The sequence below is a fragment of the Sapajus apella genome, unplaced genomic scaffold, assembly GCF_009761245.1.
Source record: "Sapajus apella isolate SASKATOON/1434 unplaced genomic scaffold, GSC_monkey_1.0 scaffold5, whole genome shotgun sequence".
Taxonomy (NCBI): Eukaryota; Metazoa; Chordata; class Mammalia; order Primates; family Cebidae; genus Sapajus; species Sapajus apella.
In genome coordinates, this window is record NW_022436945.1 from 26,995,137 (window position 1) to 27,022,225 (window position 27,089).

General features: G+C 43.9%; 1 protein-coding gene across 1 annotated transcript in view; it reads right to left on the reverse strand.

Annotated features, from left to right (window-relative positions):
• Positions 1–13,536, reverse strand: part of RELL1 (RELT like 1) — a 72,829-nt gene extending 59,293 nt beyond the window's left edge. Inside the window, exon 1 of the mRNA XM_032273793.1 lies at positions 13,332–13,536. Within this exon, the coding sequence (XP_032129684.1) occupies positions 13,332–13,419 (88 nt within the window). The 5' untranslated portion in view covers positions 13,420–13,536. The remainder of the gene's footprint in view (positions 1–13,331) is intronic.
• Positions 13,537–27,089: the final 13,553 nt, after the last annotated feature.

Genomic DNA, 27,089 nt, shown 5'->3' on the forward strand with positions numbered 1-27,089 from the left:
ACTAGCCCCCATCCCAAAGCTATCTGGGTGCCCACCAAGAGTCCAAGGATCACCTCATTAGCACAAACTCAGGTATGATCTATAGGAGCTCACTGTGAATAACAAAAAAATGTTCCTATCACTCAAGAAATCCCAAGTGTTATTTTTAGGAGTCCTAGGAATCAGAGACAAGATCAAATATATCATTTTTATTATACCACATTGACTCAAAATCAAGAGTCTTTACTCACTAATATATGAAGATGCAGCACTGAACCAACCTTCTCAATCACAGGTTTGTGGAGGCAACAGATCAATTAACACATGGTTTAAGCAAAAGAATTCTCCTTCCCTCCTTCAAGTTTTCTCCCATTCCTAACCCTCCTACTTACCCAGGAACTAAGATCCACCAGATCTACTTAGTTTGTGTAACTACTGTTTCCAGAATATGTAGGCATTTGATGCATACTGAATTACTTTGAAGCTGGTTAGTTTTCCTCCCCCAAAATCTATCTCATCACATAAGAAATTAAGGGACTGAGAAAATTCACCAGAAGTGTCGGAGATGGAGCCCTCAGCCAAGCAGGATTTACGTATCATCCCAGTGCTGATATGCATGATTTATTTAGAGACTGTCTTAACACTGATAGCTCTCCAGACTGGGAAAAAGAAGTAAACAAGGACAGGACCCACCATAGGGCTAAAAAATAAAACTATACCAACATTCTTCGAAAAAATAAATGTTGAATGGTTCGATAGTCTGGGCCGGGTGTGGCGGCTCACGCCTGTAATCTTAGCACTTTGGGAGGATCACCTGAGCTCAGAAGTTCAAGAATTCAATCGTGAAGCTGATTTGCATAATTTTAGGGTACTTTAACTTAAGAAAGATACATAATTAGCGAGTTTTAACCATTAATGAACACTTCTTGACTTTCACACCACCAAGCCATCAAGACAGTATACTTTTTTTTTTTTTTTTGAGACAGGGTCTCACTCGGTAGCCCAGGCTGGAGTGCAGTGGCACTATCACAGCTCACTGCAGCCTTGAATTTTTGGGCTTAAGCGATCCTCCTGCCGCACAACCTCCTGAGTAGCTGGGACAACAGGCACATGCCACCACGCCCAGCTAATTTTTTGGTCTATTTTTATGGAGACAGGGTCTTGCTATGGTTTTCAGGCTGGTCCTGAACTCCCGGCCCCAAGCGATCCTCCTGCCTCAACATCCCAAAGTGCTAGGGTCACAGGCGTGAGCCACCACGGACAAAACCATATACTTAGCACTTACTTCATGATTCTCATTTCTCAGCACTCCTTAAACTCTGAAAAGTTGTTTCTATCTGCAAATCATATGGATTGCATTAAATCTATTCTGCTGCATAGATCATATTTGTGTTACTTACAAAGGACTGTATTATTTGTTTGATGGCTCATGCTCTGCCTCCCTACCACCTACATATCTGCAGATGAGGAAATGGGAACAGCAATCTCAACTGCCCTGCGGACAGCACAGGGCCCTGTTCCCTTCAGCTCAGCCTCTGGGGCTCTTCTATCACATGGCAATGCCTGGGGGCCTCTTCTTGTCCTCTGTCCTCCATGACTATACAATAAAGTGCAGTTTCAGGAGTTTTGTTGCCTAGCCTTGATCTCCCCTCTCCAGCCTCATCTCATGTGATTTCCACTGAGAAGCCTCTGCCACACCCAGTCTGCACTAACTTCTCTATTCCTACCTCCATGCCTTTGCACACAGGCTGTTTCCTTTGCTCAGCACACCATTCCATATGTTCCCTTTTTCCACTGAAGATGCCAAGTTTCAGGCTATGAATGAAGTCTTTTCCATCCCCCTTATCAGAAGGAAAGTCTCCGTCCTTTGATCCCACACAGCATTTGTCTGTAGTTCTCTGATTGCACCAAACACATTCTCTACTTTACCATAATGATTTGTATTCATAGCTTATCTCCCCCTTCTCAATCACAAGTTTGTGGAGAACAAAAACGAAGTTTGTTATTCGTTTTACATACCTACACAGCACCTAACGAGATCTCAAATAAGAAAAACCTCATTTTTAAATTAACTGCATACTATAAAGAATATCTACAGTTTTATCTGCAATGACTATTAACAAGGGCTGAGCTGATAATCACACAGGTGAAATGAGTTTCATCTTCAAAACCCAGTTTCTTGGCTCCATCACATAGCTTTAAACAATGTCCAATGCTTCCCTGTTTCTTTTGGTGGTTGTTCTGTTTTGCCTTTCATAGAGGGGAAGGTGGATGGAAAGAACAGAGGAAGCAGTAAAAGCATTCAGGCCACACAAGCATATAGCACAAACTTGCAAAGAAAAATGAAGGAATGCCTGCTCATTAGCCATCTGCCACTTCACCAATGCCAGGAAATTCCAGGCTGCTGTTTTTTTATAAAGTGGACAATTCACATGATTGTGTTGGGGACTTCCAGCTATGAAGAACTGTTAGAACATTTGAAAATTCGTGTTCCCAAGTTATATTGTGATACAAAAGCCTGGTGAATTCTTCAAACTTCTACCTCTTACAGGAATCTGAGAAAACCAGATTCTGTTTACACCTATGCATGGGGAAGGAAGGCTTGGCAGATTACTGGTATCGATTGGAATTTTTTTCAGTTTTTAACCCTACCTGTCCTGTCAATGTGTTGTGTACCGGCTCTTTATAAGTCTTCAGCCACTCAGCTAAACCCATCTAGCCACTCAAAGATTGCTAATGGAATAATTGTCTAACGTGTGTCTTTCAGGAAATTAAAATTGATATTTCCTTACTGTCTCCCTCACGCCAAAATTTTATAAAATCATTTCTAAACCTAATGATACGTAAATTGAATTACCCTCTCCAAATATTTACTCTAAAAGCAAGTGGACAATTTCTGTAGAATTCCTAAGATAATCATTTCCTGCTAAAAACAGAATCTACATTCAATTTATAAGATGCCTTTGCATCTTCCTGAAGATGGACCTATAGTGAAAAAGCTCAAAAACAAATTAAATCAAACTTTCCTTCTAGTGATGCTGGCACAGAATGCCTGCAGTTTCACATAATGCAAACAGCATCTGAGAACAATGAACATACACCTCACGCTGACTTCCCCTCCTCTAACTTGAGCAAGAAATTCCCCTTCTCTTCATCCTGGTTATTCCCTGTAAGTCTCAGTTTCCTGATGTCCACAGAACAGAGAATAATATGCAACCTGCTCCTCATAGTAGTTGCAAGAATTAAATTTGATCAGGCAATCAAATATTGTGTACACACCTCACATGCTCAGCTGGCTCCAGAAGCTCTAGTTAGACAAAACAAACATGGTGGAAACAACCGCATATAACTGAGAGCTGAATAACGTGGAAAGGATACAACGTGTATACATAGACTTGTGGACAGTATATTCACAGGAGGCAATAAAGGAAGTGAGAATGCCTAGGAAATGTTTCCTGGCAGCGCTGTCCTTGATCTCAGTCAGCATGAAGGATAGGCAGAGGACAGGATATGTACAGCCCCAAGAAGAGGGGAGGGGATTCCACCTAGACTTATCTCCTTCACTCTGCTGCTCACAGTTGTTACTGTGCCAGCATCTAGAAATGTAACAGGAAAAGCAAGTCTCCAGACTCTTCCCAGTCCTATGGACTCACCACTCTCGGGTGGGGCTTAGGGATCTGTTTCAACCAGCCCTCCAGCTAGAATCCCGAACACCCAAGTTTGGGAACCACTGCTGTTGCTTTGCTTGATCCTACCTCCTCTCTTCCGTGACCACTAGTTCTTTCGACCTGACCAACTCCTGCAGTTTTGCAGGTGTAAATTTCACTTTCATTTCCTCCAGAGAGCATGACCAACCTGCACTGGAGTCTAGTTTCTCCATGCCTGTCCCATCCCCAGCCCCACGTTAGGTACTCTGGCCCTGTGTCATACTTTCCTTGACAAGGTACTCAGGACACATCATTTTGCTTGTTTAATTAACTGTCTTCCCTCATAACCTACTAGCTCCATAAAGGCAGGTGTTGAGTCTATTTTGTTCACATCACTTTATTCTCCATGTCTTGCACACTATATGGCACTTTGTTAATATCTGTTGGATAAATAAGTAAATCAAGGAAGCCATGAAATATTGGCTTGGAATGGTATAAAGTATTATAAAATCAGGAATACAATACATATAAAATTAATAGATGCATCTGAAGTACTGGCTGTACAAACACCTGAACTAATAAACAATTAATAGGTGCATCTGAAGTACTGATTGTAGAAACAACTGAATTGACTTTGTCTTTGAGAAGAGTTACATGAAGAGATTTAGGTTTTGAAAATCTTTGCGTCGAAAATGCTACCAATGTCACACCGTATTCACCTGATAAGGTAATATTGCTTGTGTGTTATTATCATTCTTGGTAGTATTCCTTGTTTGTTATCATTCATTTTTCCTTAATGACCAGATTTTTCTGCCTTTGGAGCAATTTGGCCCATAGAGGCTGGCAGACAACATGGCCTCTCCCCAGTGCAGGGGAAGGGCTGTGGGGAGACTTACATCTAAAATTTGTGAGTGAATATTGCAAAACAGTAACTCTTCACTTTATTATAAAGAAAAAGCGTTGGACCAAGAGTCATAACACCTGAGTTCTAGCTCTGGCTTCCTTCCTTCATTTAAATATTTAAATATTTATTATATTCCAGGCCCTGTGCTTGGATCCAAGCCTACAATAGTGAACAAGATATACACATGGTCCCTCCTTCACCCAACCTGAAGGTCTACTCCTCTGCTATGGGAGACAGCCATTCCTGACTGCCACAGGCCACTGAACTTTTCTGGGCTAGTTTCCCCATCTGCAGAGAGAGGGTGTTAATTACAAGGTGACCATCAAAGTCCCTTCTGAATCTAAACTATGACTAAGAACAACACAATCACTCCCATGAGTCAGTTAGCCAAAGTTCTTCTTCCCAGTCCTCCTCATCCCACATCCTAGGAGCTGAGAACCAGAACTTTGAGCGTGAGGATCAAGGGCAAATGTAGACCAAGGAAACCTGCCATAGGCAGCAAGGCTGGATCCACTTCCACAGACAGCCTAACAGAATGGGAAGAGTCCCAGAATGAGGAAAGACACTCACGTTAAGTCCTGACTGTGTCAACTCGGTTTCCTCACCTGCTGAATGAAAGCCTAGAGGACACAGTCAAGGTCCCTTCCAGCCCTAATACTACAGGACTCTGCTTCCTCGTCCTAAAAGTATCCTTCATCAAAACATTCACCAAAGAGCCATGAGAAGATGAAAAATTTGCAGTCAGGCCGTGGATACTCACAAAGCATGTCAGTATGACAATTACATCAAATACTAAAGAAAAACAGTCACAATTTTGTGACTACACCTATAGATCAGCCAGCTAAGAGTAAACCAATTGGTGAATCTTCCAGAGTTACTCCAAAAGAAAATGTCATGTTCTACTCTTATGTATCAGGCCCTTCTTGCACTGTTATAAAGAAATACCTGGGGCCGGGCACGGTGGCTCACGCCTGTAAACCCAGCTCTTTGGGAGGCAGAGGTGAGCGGATCACCTGAGGTCAGGGATTCCAGACTAGCTTGGCCAACATGGTGAAACTCCGTCTCTACTAAAAAAATACAAAAGCTAGCCGGGAGTGGTGGCAGGCGCCTGTAATCCCAGCTACTGAGGAGGCTGAGGCAGGAGAATCGCTTGAGCCTGGGAGGCGGAGATTACACCATTGTACTCCAGCATCCTGAGTGACACAGCAAGAACCTGTGCTCCCAAAAAAGAAATAGCTGAGACTGAGTAATTTTGTAAAAAGAGCTCAGGGTTCTGCAGGCTGTACAGGAAGCATAGTGGCATCTGCTTCTGGGGAGGCCTCAGGAAGCTTCCAATCATGGCGGAAGGCAAAGGAGGGGCAGGCACATCACATGGTGAAAGCAGGGGCAAGAGAGTTGGGGGAGGTACCACACACTTCTCACCACACACTAAACAGATCTCACCCGAACTCACTCGCTATTGTGAGGATAGCACTTCTCATGATGGTGCTAAACCATTCATGAGAAATCTATCCCCCTGACCCAATCCCCTCCCACCAGGCCCCACCTCCAATACTGGGGATTACCAGTCAACATGAAATTTGGGTAGGGACAAATACGCAGACTATATCACCTTACAAAGGGAATGCTTTCCTTCCCTCTTTGCCTAGTTTTGGTGGCTAATGGCTCTGCCCCACAAATCCCCTGCCTGCCAAGAGAACTCTGCCAAGCCCACTGGAACCTACTCCTCCCCACTGGGGCTTCTGGCGCTGCCCACCATCCCCTCCTCAAAGCCTCCGCTGCCCTTTACACAATCAGCACCAGCACCCACGGCTCAGGAGCAGCAGGTGACAGGAAACCCCTCAGGTAATGGCAGAGGCCCAAAAGGGAAACTTCTGGAGAGGAACTTTCTCATCCTTCAGCTGTGACAGGTTAGTATTTGGTTTCAAGTAATCGACAAAATACACTTTTTCAGCACTTACTATGTGCCAAACACTCACTAGTTTTATCTCACGTAACTGACACAACAATGCCATGAGGCAGCTCAGCCATATTCTCTCTATAATACAGATAAGGAAAGTAACGTAAAGATTTTTTCTCTCTATTCAACAGGCATTTTTGTTAGTGGCTGGAATGCAGTTATCCACAAGAGTGTACAAACACAATGGGAGAAGGGGATAGGGTAGGGCTGGCAACTGGCAGGGTAAATGGGAGGTACCTGGCTGGAGAGTTCTCCGTCTGGGATCCTGGGACAGTGCCACTGAGTAAAGACAAGAAGCTGGGCGCCCTGGGGTACTGCAGGTGGGAATGGAAAACCAGGTCCTCTGAGTTCAACAACTTTGGCAAAAGGATCCTCAGGGTAAGATGACCAGCCCCTCTACCCATCCATCCTCCAGAAAGTCCCTTGGGTAGATTCAGTTACTTTTACAAAGAGAACTGTGTTAGTAACTGGCAGAAGAAAGCAGAGGAGAAATTTGGCCCAAACTCTCCATCTAGCCATCAAATTTCCATTCTAATTGGCACCCATCAATAAAGTCGCTTGAAATAAACAAAACCTTAGTTTTTTTGGGTATCCTTATTTTATTAGATTTTACACTAGAATACCAAAGTTGTGCTTCTTTTCCGAAGTGCCACTCATTTGAGGACTTATTTTCTCCATTGGAAATTCTGCTACTTCGAGCAGATTTATATTTGCCTCCCAACATACACAAACAGATGAATTACAGAAGAGAAAATGCAGGACCCTAATCCCTTATCTGAAAACCTGGAGGTCAGATGTGCTTCTAAGTTCAGACCTTGTGATTTTAGGAAGGTAATGCAATGCATTTAGCACACATCCTGTAACACTCAAATTAAATTCATTAATATTATTGCAGCAAAACATACAAATAGTCAAGAAAGAATAATATATACTATACAACCTCACATTACGCCAGGCACGGTAGCACACACCTAAAATCCCAGCACTTTGGGAGGCCTAGGCAGGTGGATCACATGAGGTCAAGAGTTTAAGATCAGCCTGGCCAACAGAGTAAAACCCCATCTCTACTAAAAATACAAAAATCAGGCATGCATGGTGGTGCATGCCTGTAACCCCAGGTAGTCAGGAGGCTGAGGCAGGAGAATCTCTTGAACCCGGGAGGCAGAGGTTGTGGTGAGTCGAGATCGCGCCACTGTATTCCAGCCTGGGCGACAAAGAGAGACTCCATCTATCTCAAAAAAAAAAAAAAAAAAAAAAAAAAAACACCTCACATCAGTTCAAGTTAAGTTTTACAACCTACAGAGTATATCAAAAGCTTACAAGAAGAAGGTTTTCATAGCTTTTTCCATTTCAGAATCATCCATAAAGGATTACATACATGCAAATGGCTCAAAAACTAGAAGAAAACAAAATCAACTTGATAGCTATCAACAATGTGCAAATTAAAACAATCAAAGTACCAATTTTTGCCTAACAAATTAGCAATATGTTTTTCTGGGAAAATAACAAGAATATGAAATTGAGTCTTTTTGTTTTTTGAGACAGAGTCTCACTCTGTGGCCCAGAATGCAGTGCAGTGGTGTGATCCTGGCTCACTGCAACCTCTGCCTCTCAGGTTCAAGCAATTCTCCTGCCTCAGTCTCCTGGGTAGCTGGGACCACAGGCACACGCCACCACACCTGGCTAATTTTTTAATTTTTTCAGTAGAGAAGGGGTTTTACCAGATTGTCCAGGCTGGTCTGGACTCCTGACCTCAGGTGATCCACCTACTTCAGCCTCCCAGAATCTTTTTCACTATTGCTGTGAGAATGCAACCTGAGCTGACCTTCAGATCAACGCTGGTGTTATCAATGGCCTCAAAAATGTGAACATCTTTGACCCTCAAAGTGCCTTTTCAGGAACCCATTTTCTGTGGAAGTCCTTTCATATTTAGGCAAAATTTCATGCACAGAGGTGTTCACTGAAACAATGAGTTTTAAAACTCACCTAAAAATAATTAGCAAGTGAAATCTCCCAAATAAGTCCACAGTAAAGTAAAATACAGCAAATCCATATAATGGAACATTAGGCAGCCATTTTTTGAGTGTGTAAGGAAATGGAGAAACATTTATGTGTAACATAAGGTGAAAAGTCACGATACAAAGTTATATTGCATTATGAACCTATTCAAGTTAAAAATGCATTTAGAGAAGACCAGAATGAAATATGCTAACAATGGCCAGTGCCTTGGAGTAATGGGATCAAGGGTGATCCTTGCCCCTTCCTCCCACAAACTTTAAATCTTTGGGGAAATTTTCCAAAAACACCTAAGGCACTGTATTTCCCTAAAGGGAAATGGGAAAAGACAGTGTGGCTACTTAACTCCCATGCAACAGTAGCAAACTCCTAATCTGAGGTGTCACTCTGGGCTTTTTTGAAATTATAATGTCCCTATCATTGCAAAGCTATCACCACCTCCAGAATGAAAACCGATTAATATATGTGGTCCACATTTATTACACAGTTTAAATGACATAATATAAATCAAGTCTAATGTGCATTTTAGAGGGAAAAAAACTATTATTTTTTTAAAGATACACAGGATAAAAGATAAAAGCCACTCTGCCATTTACCCAGACCTTTCACAGACAATAGCTCAGTAAAACAGAGCAGCCAGTAAGACAGACAGACAGGCACTGGTACAATGCCCATTTTACAGGTGAGGAAATGGAGGTGGACAGAACCACACACTCCAGGCATCAGGGTCTCCCTCTGATTTTTGACTTCAAGTCTAAGGCCCTGACTTAAGGCGTGGTGCTCTTTCTACCATATCATGCCATGACCTTGTTAACTTAGTGATGCTTTATAAACATCTTAGAATAAAAAGAATTTTCTTCCTCAAAAAAATAGTTTAGTAATAATAAGCACAAACTTCACAATCAAATAGATCTGACTCAACAGACTCAATGCCAAAATCCAACTTACACGAGTGATTTTTCAATTTCTCAGAGGCCCAATTTCCTCATCTACAAACACAGAAATAAAATTACGTATATAACTGACAGGAAATTCATTGTAAGAATGAAATGATTTGGGTACTTAGACTACTGCCTGCCACAAAACAGGTAATAAACAACACTGAATTCATTTTTCCTAAAAGAGTAAAGTGTCTACCGTGTACTAATGTCAAATTCTAATTTGTTTTTATAAAGCACACCAGAATTAATAATATACCTGCTTTCAGCAGCACACCAAATCTTTGCAACCACTGAAGTGTCATAAATTATTAGGAACCACTCAACCTAATAGTTTATACAATGACAATTTAATTTTTTCTTTTTGTCAGCTTTAAATCATTGCTCTATTGTTCCAATAAGTCATTAAACTTCAACACTAGGGTCAAAGAATTATTTTTAAAGAAACAATAAAATTTCTTGTTTCTTCACTTGGGGCTTTGGTCTCTCACATTCAAATTCAACTATTCAAACTTCCAAAGAGATTCATTTCATTTCCTTTTTTGGAGGGGGTCGGAGCAGGGAATTGACAGACGCTTCTCAAATTTTTCATTTCCTTTTGAAATTAAATTTAGACATGGAATCCCAAGCTCCAAGGTGTGCTTTTTCTAAACTTTCCAAACACTATGTATTATGCGGCTGTGCAGCTTCACAGCTACCTGGCTAAAGGATAACCCAGAATTTAATAAAGCTTATCTTTAGCATCTAAAAAGGAGTCAGAATGCTGGATGGAAGCCCAGAGCCCAAGGACAACGTATTTCTCATCTCATCAGCCCCAGGACCTCTTCCACCCACTACTTACTAAAGGGCCATGCCCACTGTCTGAGAGAGAAACTAATAAGCCCAAAGATTGAGTAATCAGAGAACTTAAGGACATAAATAAGCCAAGATGTGGAAAATCATCCCTTTGAGCACTTGTGGTATATAGTTTCGAAAGCTGCTGCTAAGAGCCAAGTTTAACGAGATTCTCCTACTAAGAAGTGAAAAAGGCATTGCCACTGCCCACCGTGAAGCTATGTGCCCTTCTTTTCTCTACTTAACAACTTCTAATAACCACATGCTTACAATTTTATGATGTTCTAAACTCTCTATCTTGGAATCTCAGTGAGATTGCTGAGGTTGACTCATATTCTATTTTTTCTCTGCAGAGCAATGGGATACAGTGGAAAGAGAATGAACTTTGGAATCGAGCAGTCTGGGTTATCCCAGATAAAGATATATATAAAGGTACACACATACAAAGACACCTACTGGTTCTTCTTCTCTGATTGAATGCCGACAGGCATAGTACCTATGTGATGTTCAGCCAACTGTTTAACCACTCTTGCCTCCGTTGTCTTACTGGGAATAAGTAGTGCATAGGGTTATGAGCAATGAGTTGAAAAATGCATATGAAGGCTGGGCACGGTGGCCCACGCCTGTAATCCTAGCACTTTGAAAAACCAAGGAGAACGGATCACTTGAGGTCAGGAGTTCGAGACCAGCATAGCCAACATGGTAAAATCCTGATTCTACTAAAAATACAAAAATTAGCCAGGCATGGTGGCAGGCGCCTGTAATCCCAGCTACTTGGGAGGCTGAAGCAGGAGAATCACTTGAACCTTGGAGGTGGAGGTTGCAGTGAGCCAAGATCATGCCACTGCACTCCAGCCTGAGAGACAGAGTGAGACTCAGTCTCAAAAAAAAAAATTTTTTTTTAATTGTAAAATTAAAAAAATTAAAATGCATGTAAGTACTCAACCCAAAGCCCAGCACACAGCAGGCACTCAACATTATTTCCCATTTCTTTCTCTCTACTTCCCTATGCTCAATGTACAAATATTAACATCATCTTTAGTTCCAAGGGGATCAGATGTTGGCTGGTCAGAACATCTTCTCTTTACACAGGCCTCAAGACATTGGCAAATTTGTGCTCTGCATCCGTTCCTTTTTAGACACGTGTTTCTTCTTCTGCATTAACTTCCATCAAAAACAAACAAACAAACAAAAAGGCTTTCATGCAATTAGATGAGGGCTTTCATCTTTCACATTCCAGTCCTGAGACCTGGGTGTTGCTCAGAAGTCAAACAAAACACACACCCACTCTAGGGATGGATTTCTCCTGCTGATGGCTTATTACATGCATCATGTGCTGAATTTTTAACAACTTTACTCCCAGATTGAGCTCTTCCCCAAATTCTGGAGCAACTGACTCTAACCCTCTAAGGAATGTGTCCAACCTCACATCCAGCTGGATCCTGACTATGCACCTATGTGTCCAAGCAATGAAACAGAGGATAAAAATCAAAATGAACCAGCCAGGCACAGTGGCTCATGCCTGTAATCCCACCACTTTGGGAGGCCAAGGTGTGAGGATCACCTGAGGTTGGGAGTTCGAGACCAGCCTGATCAACATGGCAAAATCTTGTCTCCACTAAAAATACAAAAATTAGCCTGGCGTGGTGGCATATGTCTGTAATCCCAGCTGGTTGGGAGGCTGAGGCAGGAGAATCGCTTGAACCAGAGAGCTGGAGGTTGCAGTGAGCCGAAATCGTGCCACTGCACTACAGTCTGGATGACAGAGTGAGACCCTGTATCAAAAACGAAAAATAACCACACAAATTGTCCCATCCAATAAAACATGTCACTAGCTACCATCTACCCAGGGTGGATGGCTAACAGAAATAAGGGCCTGCTAAAAACACTCAGGAGACATACTATCCATCAAAACACTCATGAGACATACCATCCATCTTGTTCCCTTCCTAACCTGCTCTGGTTTCTATGAAAAAGCGAAGGCCAAAGTGTTAAGTCAGTGTAAAAGTTGTAAGCAACTGAAATGTTCTCAGGAGGAAGAGTTCATGAATGTTTATGGAGGAGACAGTCACTGTTAAAAGGCTTCCAGTTACTTATTATTTGGACCTAAAGAGGAGATACCCCTGAGGTCAAGCTTGGAAGAGCTTGCTGATGTCAGACTCCAGGCTGTAGTAACCCTAAATGGCCAAGTAAGTATACCTGTTTGTTTTTTTTTTAAACTGCTGTGGTTAGGTGGCCATTAAGAGGGGAAGCGGTGGTAAGGAATCCTTAGTGTCTGTAATTATAAAAGCAAAAGTGGACATAGGACTTCCATAAAAGTTACACCTCCTCTTAAGATTGATTTCAATTAAAAGCTGCTGCACCGTTGATGACACTTTAGCATCTCTGTTGGTGGCTTCCTGCCCTGACCACACAAGGTTCCTTTCGTGATGACAAGAATCAACACAAAGAAAAAAATGTTAAGTTTACCAACACGCCTTCCGTTTTGTCGAGCCTGATTTATCCAGGATACATGGGAAGAAATGTGGACTCCTTGACCGGTTGCAAGAATCTATCAACCACTATAATAAATAGAAACTTGGAAAGAGATAGTCCTCTAGGCTTTAGAATATTTTAAGGTATTTTAAAGGGAGAGGGAGGCACAGAGAGCGCACCCGGTGCTCTGTGTCACGATCTTCGGCTCGAGGCGCCTTTGAGGACAAGGGCGGCGGGAAAGGGGTCCGCGGGGTTCCGAGGCGCGTGGTCATGGAGAACGCGCCCCCGAGGAAGGCCTGGTGCCTACGCCCCGCACAGCTCAGGGCTGGGGGGACACAGGTCCTCGGAGGAGGCCCGGGGAGGGAAGGCGGGAGGGGAGGGACGGGAGCCATTGCCACGCACCGCGCCCTGCCCGGACCGCCCCGGGACAGCCAGTTGTTCAGCGCCGGGATCCCGCGGCTGTGCCAGGACGCGGGCACCTCGGGGCGCCGCGGGGCTGCCGTCCCGACCCCTCGCTTCCTCTCGCGCTGCGGGGACCCGGCTCAGCACCGGCGCCCCGGGCCCGACCGGGCACTCACCCGGAGCCACCAGCGGCGAACTCACGGCGCCTCCCACGAAGACAGCAGCGGCGAGGGCGGCGGACCCCGGGAGTGCCCGCTGAGCCATCGCCGCGTCGTTTCGTCCTCCTCTCCCAGGGCGTCGCGTCCCGCGCTCCGGCCGGCTGCGCCGCTCCAGAGCCGGCGGGCGGATCCAGTGGCCGGGCTCGGCCCCAGGAAGCGGCGAACCCCGCCCCGCTACGGCTCCGCCCTCTTCCCAGCCCACGCCACACCCACTTTGGCTCGGTCCCGCCTCTCTCCGCTAGCCCCGGGCTCCACCTAAGCCGGCACGAGGCCCACTCATGGCTCCGCCCCTGACGCCCCGCCCACCTCAATCTCATTGCGCCTCTCCCTGCCAATCCTGCTTCCTTTCCAAATCCGGCGGCAGCCTCAGCGGCGCAGCTAGGCCGTGCACACGCCCCCTGCCCCACCCAACTCGGCTCGGCCCCGCCTCTCCCTGCCGCGCCCCGGGCTCCGCCTAAGAAGGCACGAGGCCCATCCATGGCCCCGCCCGTGACCCCGCCCACTCCTCAGCCTGACCCCGCCTCTCCCTGCCGCTCCCGCTTCCTTTCCAAACCCGGCAGCTGCCTCGACGGCGCAGTTAGGTTATAGCCCCGCCCTAGCGTCCCGCCCACCGGGGCTCGGCCCCGCCTCTCCTAGCCACGCCCGCTTCCTTCCCAAATCCGGCCCGATTACGCGGGAGCCTGGGGCGAGGGAAGGGTCGCCCGGGAGCAGCCTCCCTCTGGCGCTGGGACTGGGCGGGCGTGGGAAGAAAAGGAGGGAGCGCGCCCAGAGAAGCACTGGGCGGCCAGAAGCGGCCAGCACTAGAGTGAGGACGGTGTTTTTTCGTTGTTGACATCTCTATCCAGCTAGCATTCCCCTCGGTTACAGGTCTAGGGAGTAATACTGGGCCGGACGTCACGTTGTTGTTTGGAAATTTAATAAAAAAGATAAATCACTTAAATTTCTTCCTTTGTTTGCATTTAAGCTGCTCCTATTGGGGAAAATACCTCTATGCATTTTCAGGACCAACTTGCCTTTTTTTTAAATCGTGTGCCTCTATTGCATCTTGCACATACTCATGCAAAGTAGGTCTTCCAGTACCCAGGCACTTCTTATCTCCGCATCCTCACATTAGCTCTGCGAGGTGACTATTAGAGGCCAGGGAGTAAACCCACGATGTCTGGGCCACCATGATCAATTGTAATTATCTCATTGTCATTGTGTTTGCTGGCTGCTGTGCCCTCAGCACACGGATGGAGGACAGACAGCACACGCTAAGAGGTGAGAAGTGTTTTTTGAAATTGAATCATCTTCACAAGCATTGATAGGCCTCAGAAACTCTCTCTGAATAGTTCCTTTTTACCTCCCTGTAGAGACTCCTTTTACTGGGCCATCAAGCAATTTCTTGAAGAAAATGCGGGCAGGCCTTGAGCAAACACTCGACACCAGCAAGGAGAGGGGCGCGTGGGGGCTGTGGGTTTTCACAGAATGGGTCTCATCCTTGAGGTGACTAATAGCCTCTGGTTTTCAGAATACTATTTATTTTCTCACCGAGTCTTTCACGCAGTCTGCTTGACTATTATTATAAACATTGCGTTGATGTGGGAATTGCCAGTGACGGAAGCTCGGACCACTACAGTACAGATGGCTGGGGCTGAAGGATGGAGTCTCTGCCCTTTGAAGCCTAAGGAGGGCACTGTGTGCCCTGCGCTCAGTTGGCAGCGCATCCTGCCGTCTGGCAGGCTTAGCAGGCAGCTTTTGCTAGCTTTGTATCAACATAAACACTGAGAATGGATGCAGAGGAAATCGATGCATGTGGGTTTCTAACTAAAAAAAAAGGAGAGAATCCTGGACCTAGAAATTAAACTATAAATTAAAAGTTGTAGCCAGAACCAGCTACATCATTTGCAGGGCACACGGCAAAATGAAAAGGCAGGGCCTTTTTTTCAAAAATCATTGAGAATTTCAAGATGGCAACAACACACATTGAATCAATTGTGGAGCCCTCTTAAACACACAGACCTGCACAGATCACACACTTACAAAGCCAGTTCTGCTTTTGTAAGTTAGAATGTAAGAAAATGCTTGAATCAAGAAAGCTATTCAAAATGTAAAATGTCATTTCAAAATTGAATCGTGTTTCACTCTTTTCCCACAGATTGAACTTACTATGAAAAAGACAGGATTGTTTTGAACAACACATTGGAATTGTATGTCTATTACGGCTCTTCAAATATAAAAAATGCAATCTAGTACTTAAACCTTGCCCATTATCTACCAGGCCTCTTGTTTTACGGAAGAGAGATGGCTAAGCGATCTGCCTGACACCCAGGGCTCTGAAATTTCTCTTCCTAAACTTTCCATAACACCTGCTTGACACTCTCTATAAATGTCTAACTTTTATATACTCCATATACGTGCATTTGTATGTCTTGTTAAAGGAATGAAGGAAGGGTAGGAGGAAGAGAGGGAAAAAAGTGAAGAAGAGAAGGAGAGAAGAAAGAAAGAAAATGAAGCTTAAATTACTTTCCATATCCTTAATCCTACAGATGTATTCATACAATTTAAATAGCTTCTATGTATGTATATCCAAAAATTCACTGTTTTATTTTAAAAGAACTCCAGTGTAATGGAAGTTCTATTCTGTATTATGAAGGGGATGTCATATTTCCTCCAAGGAAATAAAATGGAAATTTTAAAACTAAGTGATATTTCCATTTTTTTAAGAAATAAAAGTAGAGCTTTAATAACTCTTAATAACTGTCATTAATTAATAATGATAACTCTCATCCAGCCCTTAGATTTAGCCCAATCCTACAATGAGTACTCTTTTTGTATTCTTTCAATTCCTCACAACGATTTCATGTTTAGGGAATCATTGTTAACAATCCTCGCTTCAAAGCTGAGGGATTAGGGCATTTACCTGAGTCACATGCCACTCCCTGGCACCACCAGGATGCAAATCCAGGATCAGCTCCCTCAGGCCCACACTTGCAACTCCTCTTACACTATTCTGCCTCTGAAATGCAGAACACTAGTCAACCAGCTCCTCTGTTGCAATCTAAAGTCTTGTCCCCATATTCCTTCATTGTATGTTTAATCTAGCTTTTTTGAACTCTGTTTTGACAATTGCTTACATATTTTTTCCTCAATGAGAATAATTTATTAATTGATGGGAATGGATTGTAAGTCAGAATGCATAGGATTAAATTTACAATGTATAAAATGTGATGTCCTTTCTGATTTGTGTTGTTTTCAGTCTCTCTGTAAGGATTCAGTTAATCATTTCCCCTTAGTAGAAACCTTTCCTGTTTTCCTCTGAACTGCTAAGCTGGTATTTTCATCACCATCATTTAAATGCGTAAGACTCAGTTGGCTGGTAGTTACTCTAATTAATGTTGACATGCTTCCGCAGAAGGTCTCTGTAGGATTTCTTCTGTGATTTCAATGTACTCATCTCTCCTTTTGAGAGGTTATATCCAGGACATAAGCTTACATTTCTTTTTTAAAAAAATAAGTCTGCATGGGAATAAAATATTTTACACAATCTGGGGCTACTTAGATATGATGACAAATATGTGCTGTGTTCCTAGTACCGGGCTGAGGGTGAGGGGATGGAGGGGAGAGTCGCTACAAATTTAAGAAAAAGATTCTAAATTTGCTTTTAAAGTTGTAAACCTACCTGGGAGAAAGGAAGCAGCTGCATAGGTGAACAGAAATGGCCAACGGCCCAGGGGCCAGGGGACACATCCCTCCTAAAGATTCACTCACTCTGTGACTCTCCGCAGGTTCTTTTGCGTTGGTCTTCTAACCTATAAAATCCAGGATGATAGGATAATTTCTAAAGGTTCCCACCAGCCCTAAGATTCTATACCATGAGTAATCAAATGATAGGGAATGCTAAGTCAGGCTACACTTCAGGGTTTCTCAACACTAGGGACACTGTTGGTCCAATAATTCTTTGCTGCAGGGGACTGTTGTGTGCACTGTAGATGTCTAGCTACAATCCTTGACTGACTAAATGCCAGCAGCTCCCACCCCAGCTGTGACAACCAAACACGTCTCCAGATATTACCAAATGACCCTAGGGGACAAAATCACTCCCGGTTGATAACCACTGGACTAGAGGAATTCCAAGAAGATCAAAAGAATTGTAACTGGAGGCGCTTGAGCAAGGTGTCATGGAAGAGGTGCAACTTGAGCTGGGTCTTGAAGGACTGGCTTGATGGAGAGATGAGGAATGTATAAGAATGTATGTACAGTAAAAGTATTTGCATGGTACACACTGCACAATCATACGGATGCATAAGGAAAAGAGGAGGATGGCGCAGCAATAACAGTGGGTGGCAGCTGAGCACAATAGTGGACAAAAGGAGAATGGAGAGCTTCAAATGCCCAGGAATTTATCATACATTATAAAAAATAATTGTATCACCAAAATAGATTGTTTTAAGGGATATGAGAATGATTTCCATTCTTCAATTAGATATATTCCATCATAAATTAGGAAGCCTCAGCCGGGTGCAGTGGCTCAAACCTGGAATCCCAGCACTTTGAAATTCCAAGGCAGGAGGATAGCTTAAGGCCAGGAGTCTGAAACCAGCCTGGACAGCATAGCAAGACCCTATCTAAAATAAAAAAAAGGAAGCTTCAGAAAAGTAAAATTCAGAGGAATCTAATCCATAGCAATAGTGTCCCTAATCTCTGTCCAATTACCTGGATCACTACACTGAGTTATGTTTCATCGGCACATGGTCTCCCAAAAATTGCAAATAAGTGATTCAGATCATTTGTGAACAGAGCCTCCAAGTCAGGTGGATATAACATTGATACAGTTATTCTCAGTAAAAAGCAAGAGAGAATTACAGTAAGAAACTGTGTGGTTCGGGACCAGGGAAACCCACAAATGTACATTTCAGAGGATAAACTGTAAAGTGTATGATGTTTGTCTTAGACAAGCCTCTTTTTGATCACAACCAACAGAAACTTTAACAGTAAATACAGTATAAGGATAAAGCACTCTCACAGATATAAAGAAGGCCAGGCCTGACGCCCTCAAGCCAAGACTTCCCATGGCTGCCTCGTCCCACACCCCACACAGCATGACCTCCACAAATTGGCTACAGATTGGCTTCCCTCAACTCAGGAGAATGTGAGGCTGCCCAGCCAGGGACTCTGAGTGTAACTGTTCATCCTAGACAAGGATGTTGGACATGGTCCTCCCACTGATTGCTAGGTTCTATATAGGAAAGTATCATGGAAGCCAGAAGAATCTATCAAGAGTTTTCTGGGGAAAGAAGTGATCATCAATGTCAGATGTACCAAGGAGTTTGGTAAAATAAGGACCAAAAAGTTACCCAGCAAGTCAGGCAATGTGGAGGTACCTGAAGACCCCTTTGGAAGAACATTAAGCTGAGTGATAGAGATGGAGCCCAGAGTGTAGTGGATAAAGAGTAAAAATAGTAGTAGAGAGTTTTCTTGGGCCAACCACAGTGGCTCACACCTATAATCCCAGCACTCTGGAAGCCCAGGGTGGGAGGATCACTTGAGCCCAGGAGTCTGAGACCAGCCTGGGCAACATGGTGAAACCCTGTCTCTACAAGAAGTACAAAAATTAGCTGGGCATTGTGGTGTATACCTGTATTCCCAGCTACTCAGGAGGCTGAGGTGGAAGGATTGCCTGAACCCAGGGAGGTCTAGGGTGCAATGAGCTATGCTCATGCCACTGCACTCCAGCCTGGGTGACAGAATGTGACTTTGTCTCCAAAAAAAAAAAAAAAGAAAGAAGAAAAAAAGAATTCTCTTTCCAGAAATCTGGCTGAAATAGAAGAGAGAAAATGTTGGAAGGAGAACCTTGGTAGTCAAGAGAAGGTTTTTATGGATTGAAATCAATTGTATGGGACAACTGAAAAGCACATGGAGAGAAATATGTGAAGAAATCAGAGCAAGGAGAATACCTAATGTAGTAAGATGCAGAGGAACTTGACAATAAGATCAAGAGCATAGGAGTAGTTGACATCAAAGACAAACACTTGATGCTCTGAAATGGAAGGGAGAGACAAGAGAAAGCACCAATGTATAGATTTGCCCATGGAAAACAGAAAGTTCAGAAAGTTCTCATCAATAGAGGCAAAGCCATTGCTATGATCTGAATGTCCCAGCCAAAATTTATGTTATAATTTAGTTGCCATTGTGATGGTATTAAGAAGTAGGACCCTTAAGAGGTCATTATGTTGTAAGGGCTCTGACCTTAATAATAGATTGAGGCTGTTATCCCAGGAGTGGGTTAGTTATTGAGGGAGTGGGTTCCATATAAAAACAATGAATTCTGTCCAATTTCCTCTCTGTCTCCTGTGCTCACTTACCTTCTGCCTTCTCCACAGGATAATGCAACACGAAGGCCCTCACCAGATGCTGGTGCTATGCTCTTGGATTTCCCAGTCTACAGAACTGTGAGGTGAATGGCCAAATAAATCTCTATTGTTTCTAAACAATATATCACCCAGTCTACAGTATTCTGTTATAGAAGCTTAAAATGAACTAAGGCAGCCATCCTCTGACAACGGAATAGATGGGAATGGTGCAAGGGTTTTGAGGAGACTATGGCAAGGCCCTCAGTAAAGGTGTCTGTGTTCTGTACTGCACAAGGGCACCATATATTAACTTATCCCAGAATGTGAAGGCCCTCAGTAAAGGTGTCTGTGTTCTGTACTGCACAAGGTCACCATATATTAACTTATCCCAGAATGTGAAGGCCCTCAAAGATCCTGGCCTCCTGATCCAATCATGGAAAAGCAGAAAATATCCTCCTGACTGTAAGCCCACACTATACGTAAGGCCATGTATATATTCGGAAAAAAAGAGTTCACATTGTACACTGGCACTGGCACACTCATACCCATGCATGGCTGTGTTCTGTGTGAATCACATGCTGAGCATCCCCTGAGGTTACTTCTCCCACCCTCAGAGGTCTGACTCATGTCTACCAGACTCCAACCTTGCTTTTTTTTCCCTGTGGCAGGAGGGTACAGATAGCATAGAAGTAAACAAGCTACTGACACTGTGGAAACCAAACATTGGGGAGGGGGACAGGTTGTTACAAAGTGGGCACAGAATGTGTATAAGAATGTGTATGCAGCCAAGGAAGCTTCCCACAGGGACCCTGGAAATCCCCCCATTTTCCCCCACCCCAAGGTCAGAGCTGTCCAGATTGAGCCATAATATCATAATAAACTAACTGATGGAAAGGGTGCTTTTTACCAATCCTCAGGGCCCCTGAGAGTAAGGATTTGAACGATTACTGAAGGGAATGGGAGAGCCGCCCAGTGTGCACTGCTGTGCATTGCGGAGGGTACAGCTGGGACTGAAGCCCATGAATTTTTCATTGGCCAATCTGCAGGATTGAATGATGCTCCGTATGCATACCTGGAAACTCAGAGGTAGAAATGGAGAAGGCAGCTTAGGGGCTAGATTCATGGTTAGGGCTTTTCCAGGAAGGAGCCTGATATTCTAGAGGCTTTTCAAGGAATTTAGCAGTTTTGAAGGATAAGGGGTTCAGATGATGAGTTTCAGGATTGGCTAGTTAGGCCACAAAAGGACTGATCTACTGAGATAATTTGGTGGGTCTGGTAGTCTATGAGGTGTGAGATCCAGATAGTGGGAAGGAGGATATGAGACAGCTGAACCTTTCTTAACCTAGTCCTTGCTGCCAGTGTCTTTGGAACTCTTGAGAGTCACATATGAGCTATTCTGTTGCCAAGGCGCAGGTTAATAACACAAATTCTTCTTTTCTTCCTTTCGGCATTGCCAACAAGTTAGTCTACTTGGATAGCTTCTTAGTTCCTGCTACTACAAAATCTGTCCCTTTATAGGGGACAATTTTCTCATCCCACCCTGGGTTTAGCATGGACCATCACATCCCCACTGTTCCCACCTCTGTGACACCAGGAGGACAGCATATGGGCCCTTTTTTATGTTAAAGGGTTTCCCCAAAACCAGAGAGAAAATAAGAAAAGAGAGAACATGAGGAAGATTACAAAAGCTTACAAAGAGTTCACGTAGTCTAAGCCAGATTATAACTATAGGAGTTACATGAGTTAATGGCATGAGCTTTGTCTAGGTAAAATAACTTCCTGTTATTTCTACAAATAGGAATATAATACCAATCATATAAGTAGTTCTAAATTTTCTGGTGGCCACATTAAAAAAAAAAACAGGTGAAATTAGTTATAATAATATATTTCATTTAATCCCATATATCCAAAATATCATTTCAATATGTGTATTAGTCCATTTTCACACTGCTGATAAAGACATATGCAAGACTGGGCGATTTAGAAAAGGAAAAGGTTTAATTGCACTTACAGTTCCCCATGGCCAGGGAAGGTCTCACAATCATGCCTGTAGGCAAGAGGCACTTCTTACATGGTGGCAGCAAGAGAGAAAGAGGAAGAAGCAAAAGCGGAAACCCCTGATAAACCCATCAGATCTCATGAGACTGATTCACTATCATGCGAACAGCAAGGGAAAGACCCGCCCATGATTCAGTTACCTCCCCCTGGGTCCCTCTCACAACAGGTAAGAATTCTGGGCAATATAATTCAAGTTGAGATTTGGGTGGGGGCACAGCCAAACCATATCAACATGTAGTCAAAATTTTAAAATTACTAATGAGATATTTATCATTCTTTCTACCATAATATATCTCTACCTGTGACTGTCCCATCTTATCCCACAACCATGGCAGAATACTCCTTCTATATGTTACTCACAGTAGACGCTCCTCTGCTCAACATCCCCCCTGACCCCGGCCCTTGGTGAACAGAGTCACATTCACCTATTTAGCTAGAAGTAACCTCAGTGTCTAGCCTCTGGCTAGCTCCTGCCCATACAGGATTCAGCTTCTCCCTTTTAGGCAGTAGACACTTGCCTCTAACATATTTGGATTGAAGAAGGTTGGTCTCTTGGTCACCATGACTCAGCCCACACTGCCAGCTGTTTATTCGTGGTCAGCTGGCTCCTAACTGCTCTCTGGAGGTAGTTCTGGGGTAGCCACTCTAGCGTCACATGGATGGCTGCACTTCTCTTTGTTGCCCCTCCCCAAATATGTACAATTGTCTTCTTCTTTCCCCCTACAACATACTGACAAAAAGGAGCTGTGTGTAACAGACTTTTCCTGATAATTTGGCCAATATCATTTATAGATCCCTGGTCCTAACTTACCTCTTTACTGTAGCCCTGCTCCGCTCTCTCTTTCTCTCTCTCTCCCTCCCTCCCTCTCTCTCTCTCTTTGAATTCTAAGACCTTCAACATGCCTCATCATTAGCCCACCTTCCCCAAAAGGATGCTGAATATGCTTATTACTTTATTATGATATAGAGGATCAGCTAAGCCTATTTCAGATTGTAAAAGTTTTAACCTGGAGTCCATGGACTCCCAAGGAGTCTGCAGATAGAATTCAGGGGGGCTGCAGACTTGAGTAGAAAAAAAAAATCACCTCTTTATTTTCAATAACTTCAATGTGAAGTTTGGCATTTCCTTTATGAATGTAAACAACAACCTCAGTAAAATTACCAGTATCTGTGACACTGACACCAAGAGGCGCCCCAGATGTTTTCATATTACATTAGAGTCACACAGATATCTCAAAATTCTGCTTATATCTATCATTATTTTAAAATTACTTTGATATTTAAAAGTTCACGTTGCAAAACATGATTTTAAAATTAAATCTTGTTATTTAATGTGTGTAAATGGCACATATATCACTCTATCACAATTTTTAAAATACTTGAATGACAATATTTATTTTTATTTTTTTGAAACAGGGTCTCACCCTGTTGCCCAGACTGGAGTGCAATGGTATGATCACTCATCAGCCTTGACCTCCTGGGCTCAAGCAATCCTCTCACCTCAGCCCCCAAGTAGTCAGACTACAGGTGCGTACCACCACACCCAGCTAATTTTTTTTTTTTGAGACAGGGTCTCATTATATTACCTAGGCTGGTCTTGAACTCTTGGGTTCAAGCAATCTGACCACCTTAACCTCCCAAAGTGCTGAGATTAGAGGCATGAGCCACTGCACCCAGCTGACATTATTTGAATATGATTGATTTTCTTTGTAATACTACATATTTTATTTTATGCATAGGAAAACATGATTCTGAGATGAGATTCCATAGGCTATACTGACTGCCAAAGGGATCCAAGGCGCATTCATACACACACACAGACACATATACACAAGTGTAGAACCCGTGGTCTAGGCCTGCCTTTGCATAATCACACCCCTTGTGGAATTTTCCTATGCAAAGGTAACCTTCCCAGATGCTGCTTCTCTGGAAACTGCTGCAATTATAACTAAGGCTTGAGGAATGTAAGTAACTTAATCTAGCTAGCTATTTAATGACACCAACCTATACATTTATTCAGCGGGGATATTTCTTTCCTTGCTCATGGATGAAGTTTAGAGCAAGTCCTTTAATTTTCCTAGTACCTGTAAGGTAATAAAACTGCTCTGGACACCAATTGAAAGTCAAGTCTCCTGCAATACTTTAAACCTCTCTCTCTCTCTCTCTCTCTCTCTCTCTCTCTCTCTCCCCCCCACTCCTCCCCACTCCGCTTGTGTCCCTGCAGACACTGTAGTGGATGCCACTGTGTACTACCCACAGGGATGTACCAATCTTCCCCCATCTATTGGGATTGGCCTTAACTCCAGAGATTGGCCCTAACTCTGGAAATTGCCCTTAGCAAAAGAAAGTGCCTCAGCCAAGGTCATGCCTCCTCCCCAGGGGCAGCCCTCATCCAATGACTGGTTAATGGGGGTGAGGAAGTATCAAGCACCCTCTTCCAAGGTCAGACAACTTAAGAAGGGCCACCCAGCCACAGAACTCCCTCATAGGACAGGCTGAGGCCTCTGCTGCAACTGCATTCCAGTTCACTGTCTCCTTTGCCCACTCCTACTCCCTCGGCCCCAACACACAGGTGTCAGTCCACCAGGCCCCTAACAAATCTATAAATCTCCATATCACCATCTGTATCCTGAAGAAATTGGCCTTTTTCTCTCCTTTTCTGCCAGGTTTTTCTGCTCCTCAGTCACCATCTCGCTAACCAGTTTTGGTTTTGACTTTGTTTGTTTTACCTTCACACGTTTGGGTTGTAGGGGAAAGTGAAAAAGAGCAAGAAAGTTCTGCTTTGGTACCCTCATCAGTGCTAAATTGTTTTAATTTTTTTTTTTTTTTTTTTTTTTTTTTTTTGACAGAGCCTCACTTTGTCGCCCAGGCTGGAGTACAGTGGCGCAATTTTGGCTCCCTGCAGCCTCTGCCTTCCAGGTTCAAGGAATTCTCGTGCCTCAGCCTCCCAAGCAGCTGGGATTACAGGCGCCTGACACCAAAACTGGCTAATTTTTGTATTTTTAGTAGAGATGGATTTTCACCATGTTGGCCAGGCTGGTCTCGAACTCCTGACCTCAAGTGATCCGCCCACCTTGGCCTCCCAAATCACAGGCATTAGCCATCATGCCAGACCAAAAGGAGACTTTTTTCTCCTGAGAATTCTCATGGTTTTTTGGAGCCATCTCTAGACTTTCCCCCACCCCCACTACCCCTCCCTCCCTGGAAACCTACCTTCCTCTGTTCTCTCTAAAGAGAAGGAACATCTGCTCTGGCCGGCTCTTCCTATCTTCTGCAGGCTGTGGACACCCAGTGCTTCCTCCAGCTTCCTTCTCCTAAGGACTGCTTGCCCTTTTAGGCCCCCTCTTAGATAAGCCCTTCCATGCTTGTACCACAGGAAATGTTCTTTGCTCCAAAAATCTCTGCAATGGGCTTCAGAGAGGAGATGACGCTGAGGGAGGAAAGCATGTGGGTTTGTGTGGCAGGCAGCACCGTGGACCCAAAGATGCCTATGTCCTAATCTCTGAAACCTATAATATCTGTAATATGTTAGCCTAGGTGAAAGAGTGAGACTCTGTCTTAAGAAAAAAAAAAAAAAGGCCAGGAGTGGTGGCTCACACCAGCATTTTGGGAGGCTGAGGTGGGCGGATCACAAGGTCAAGAGATCGAGACCATAGGAGATCGAGACCATCCTGTCCAAATGGTGAAACCCCGTCTCTACTAAAAATACAAAAATTAGCCAGGTATGGTGGCTGGCGCCTGTAATCCCAGCTACTCGGGAGGCTGAGGCATGAGAATCACTTGAACTCAGGAGAAGAGGTTATGGTGAGCCAAGATCACGCCACTGCACTCCAGCCTGGTGACAGAGCAACGGGCGGATCACAAGGTCAGGAGATCAAGACCATAGGAGATTGAGACCATCTTGGCCAAATGGTGAAACTCCGTCTCTACTAAAAATACAAAAATTAGCCAGGTGTGGTGGCTGGCACCTGTAATCCCAGCACTTTGGGAGGCTGAGACAGGTGGATCACCTGAGGTCAGGAATTCAAGACTAGCCTGACCAACATGGAGAAACCCTGTCTCTACTAAAAACACAAAAATTAGCCAGGCATGGGTGGCGCATGCCTGTAATCCCAGCTACTCTGGAGGCTGAGGCAGGAGAATCGCTTGAACCCAGGAGGTGGAGGTTGTGATGAGCCTAGATCACGCCATTGTACTCCAGCCTGGGCAACAAGAGCAAAACTCCATCTCAAAAAAAAAAAAAAAAATGTCCAGTCATCATCTCTACTGCAGGGACCAAGATACAGAACAGGTGCACTGACTAGACCCTCTCTCCTCTCTTCTTCTTCCACGGGATAAAAAGTAAGATGATCCCTGTAACGTGTCAGCCTGGTGGTTGGAGAAACATCATAAGCCTACAAAGGTTGAAGCTGAATATATCTGTCATTATATTCCTGGTGTTGAACACAGTGCTATGCACTCACTGCACGCTCAGTAAATGTACTCACTGCACGTTCAGTAAATGTGTGGACTTTTTCATTTTTCTTTCTTTTTTTTTTTTTAAAGACTACTTAAGTGCAGTAGTGAGAAGGGAGGAAAGAGCAGAACAAGGAGTGCAATTGTAACCAACCGTGACCAATTGAGATAACCCGCTACCTTCAGACCAGCCTCAGTCAACGTGTTGACATAGTGCCTTAGGCTTCCTTTGTGGTATGAATAAGCTCAACAGTCCTGCCATGAGCCATGTGAATTTAAATGGCAATCTCAGCCAAGATTGGTAAAGAACAAACAAATGGTGCCTCTCTCTTTAATGAGCCTTAACTTCATTTCTGAGTTGGGAGCATAATGAAAAGATAAACTCCAATTTTCCCAGCAAAGCTGTGTATTCAAAATTGACATCTGCAAACTTAGTGCAGTTTGTTTTCATTCTTGCTCCTGTAGCTGAGGACTGTCCGAGTGATAAGTAGTTTTGTCCTTGCCACGAGGGAACAAAATAGTAGATGAAAACGCCACTTGGAGAATCTGTTCCTGGACCTTTCTTAAGCAGTTGGTAGCTAAATTGTGGGAAAATGCAGAAAATTGTGAAATGCATCAAAGACTGTCTCCACAGGGGAATTCAAATGAAAATGTTAAGTTATTTGATCTTTTAATGCCCGAAGATGACTTGACAGGCTCTTCTTAATGGATGGTGAGGGCCCTTTGTCTGGTCTATAGCACTTTCCAAGCAGCCTAACAGATGCTCCAAAGCAGGACGATTTTTAGGATTGTGACAGACGTTTGCATCATCAGGGTGTTGGGCAACATTACAAAAGGGATACAATTTGCTTTTAGTGCTTTTTCGTTTTTT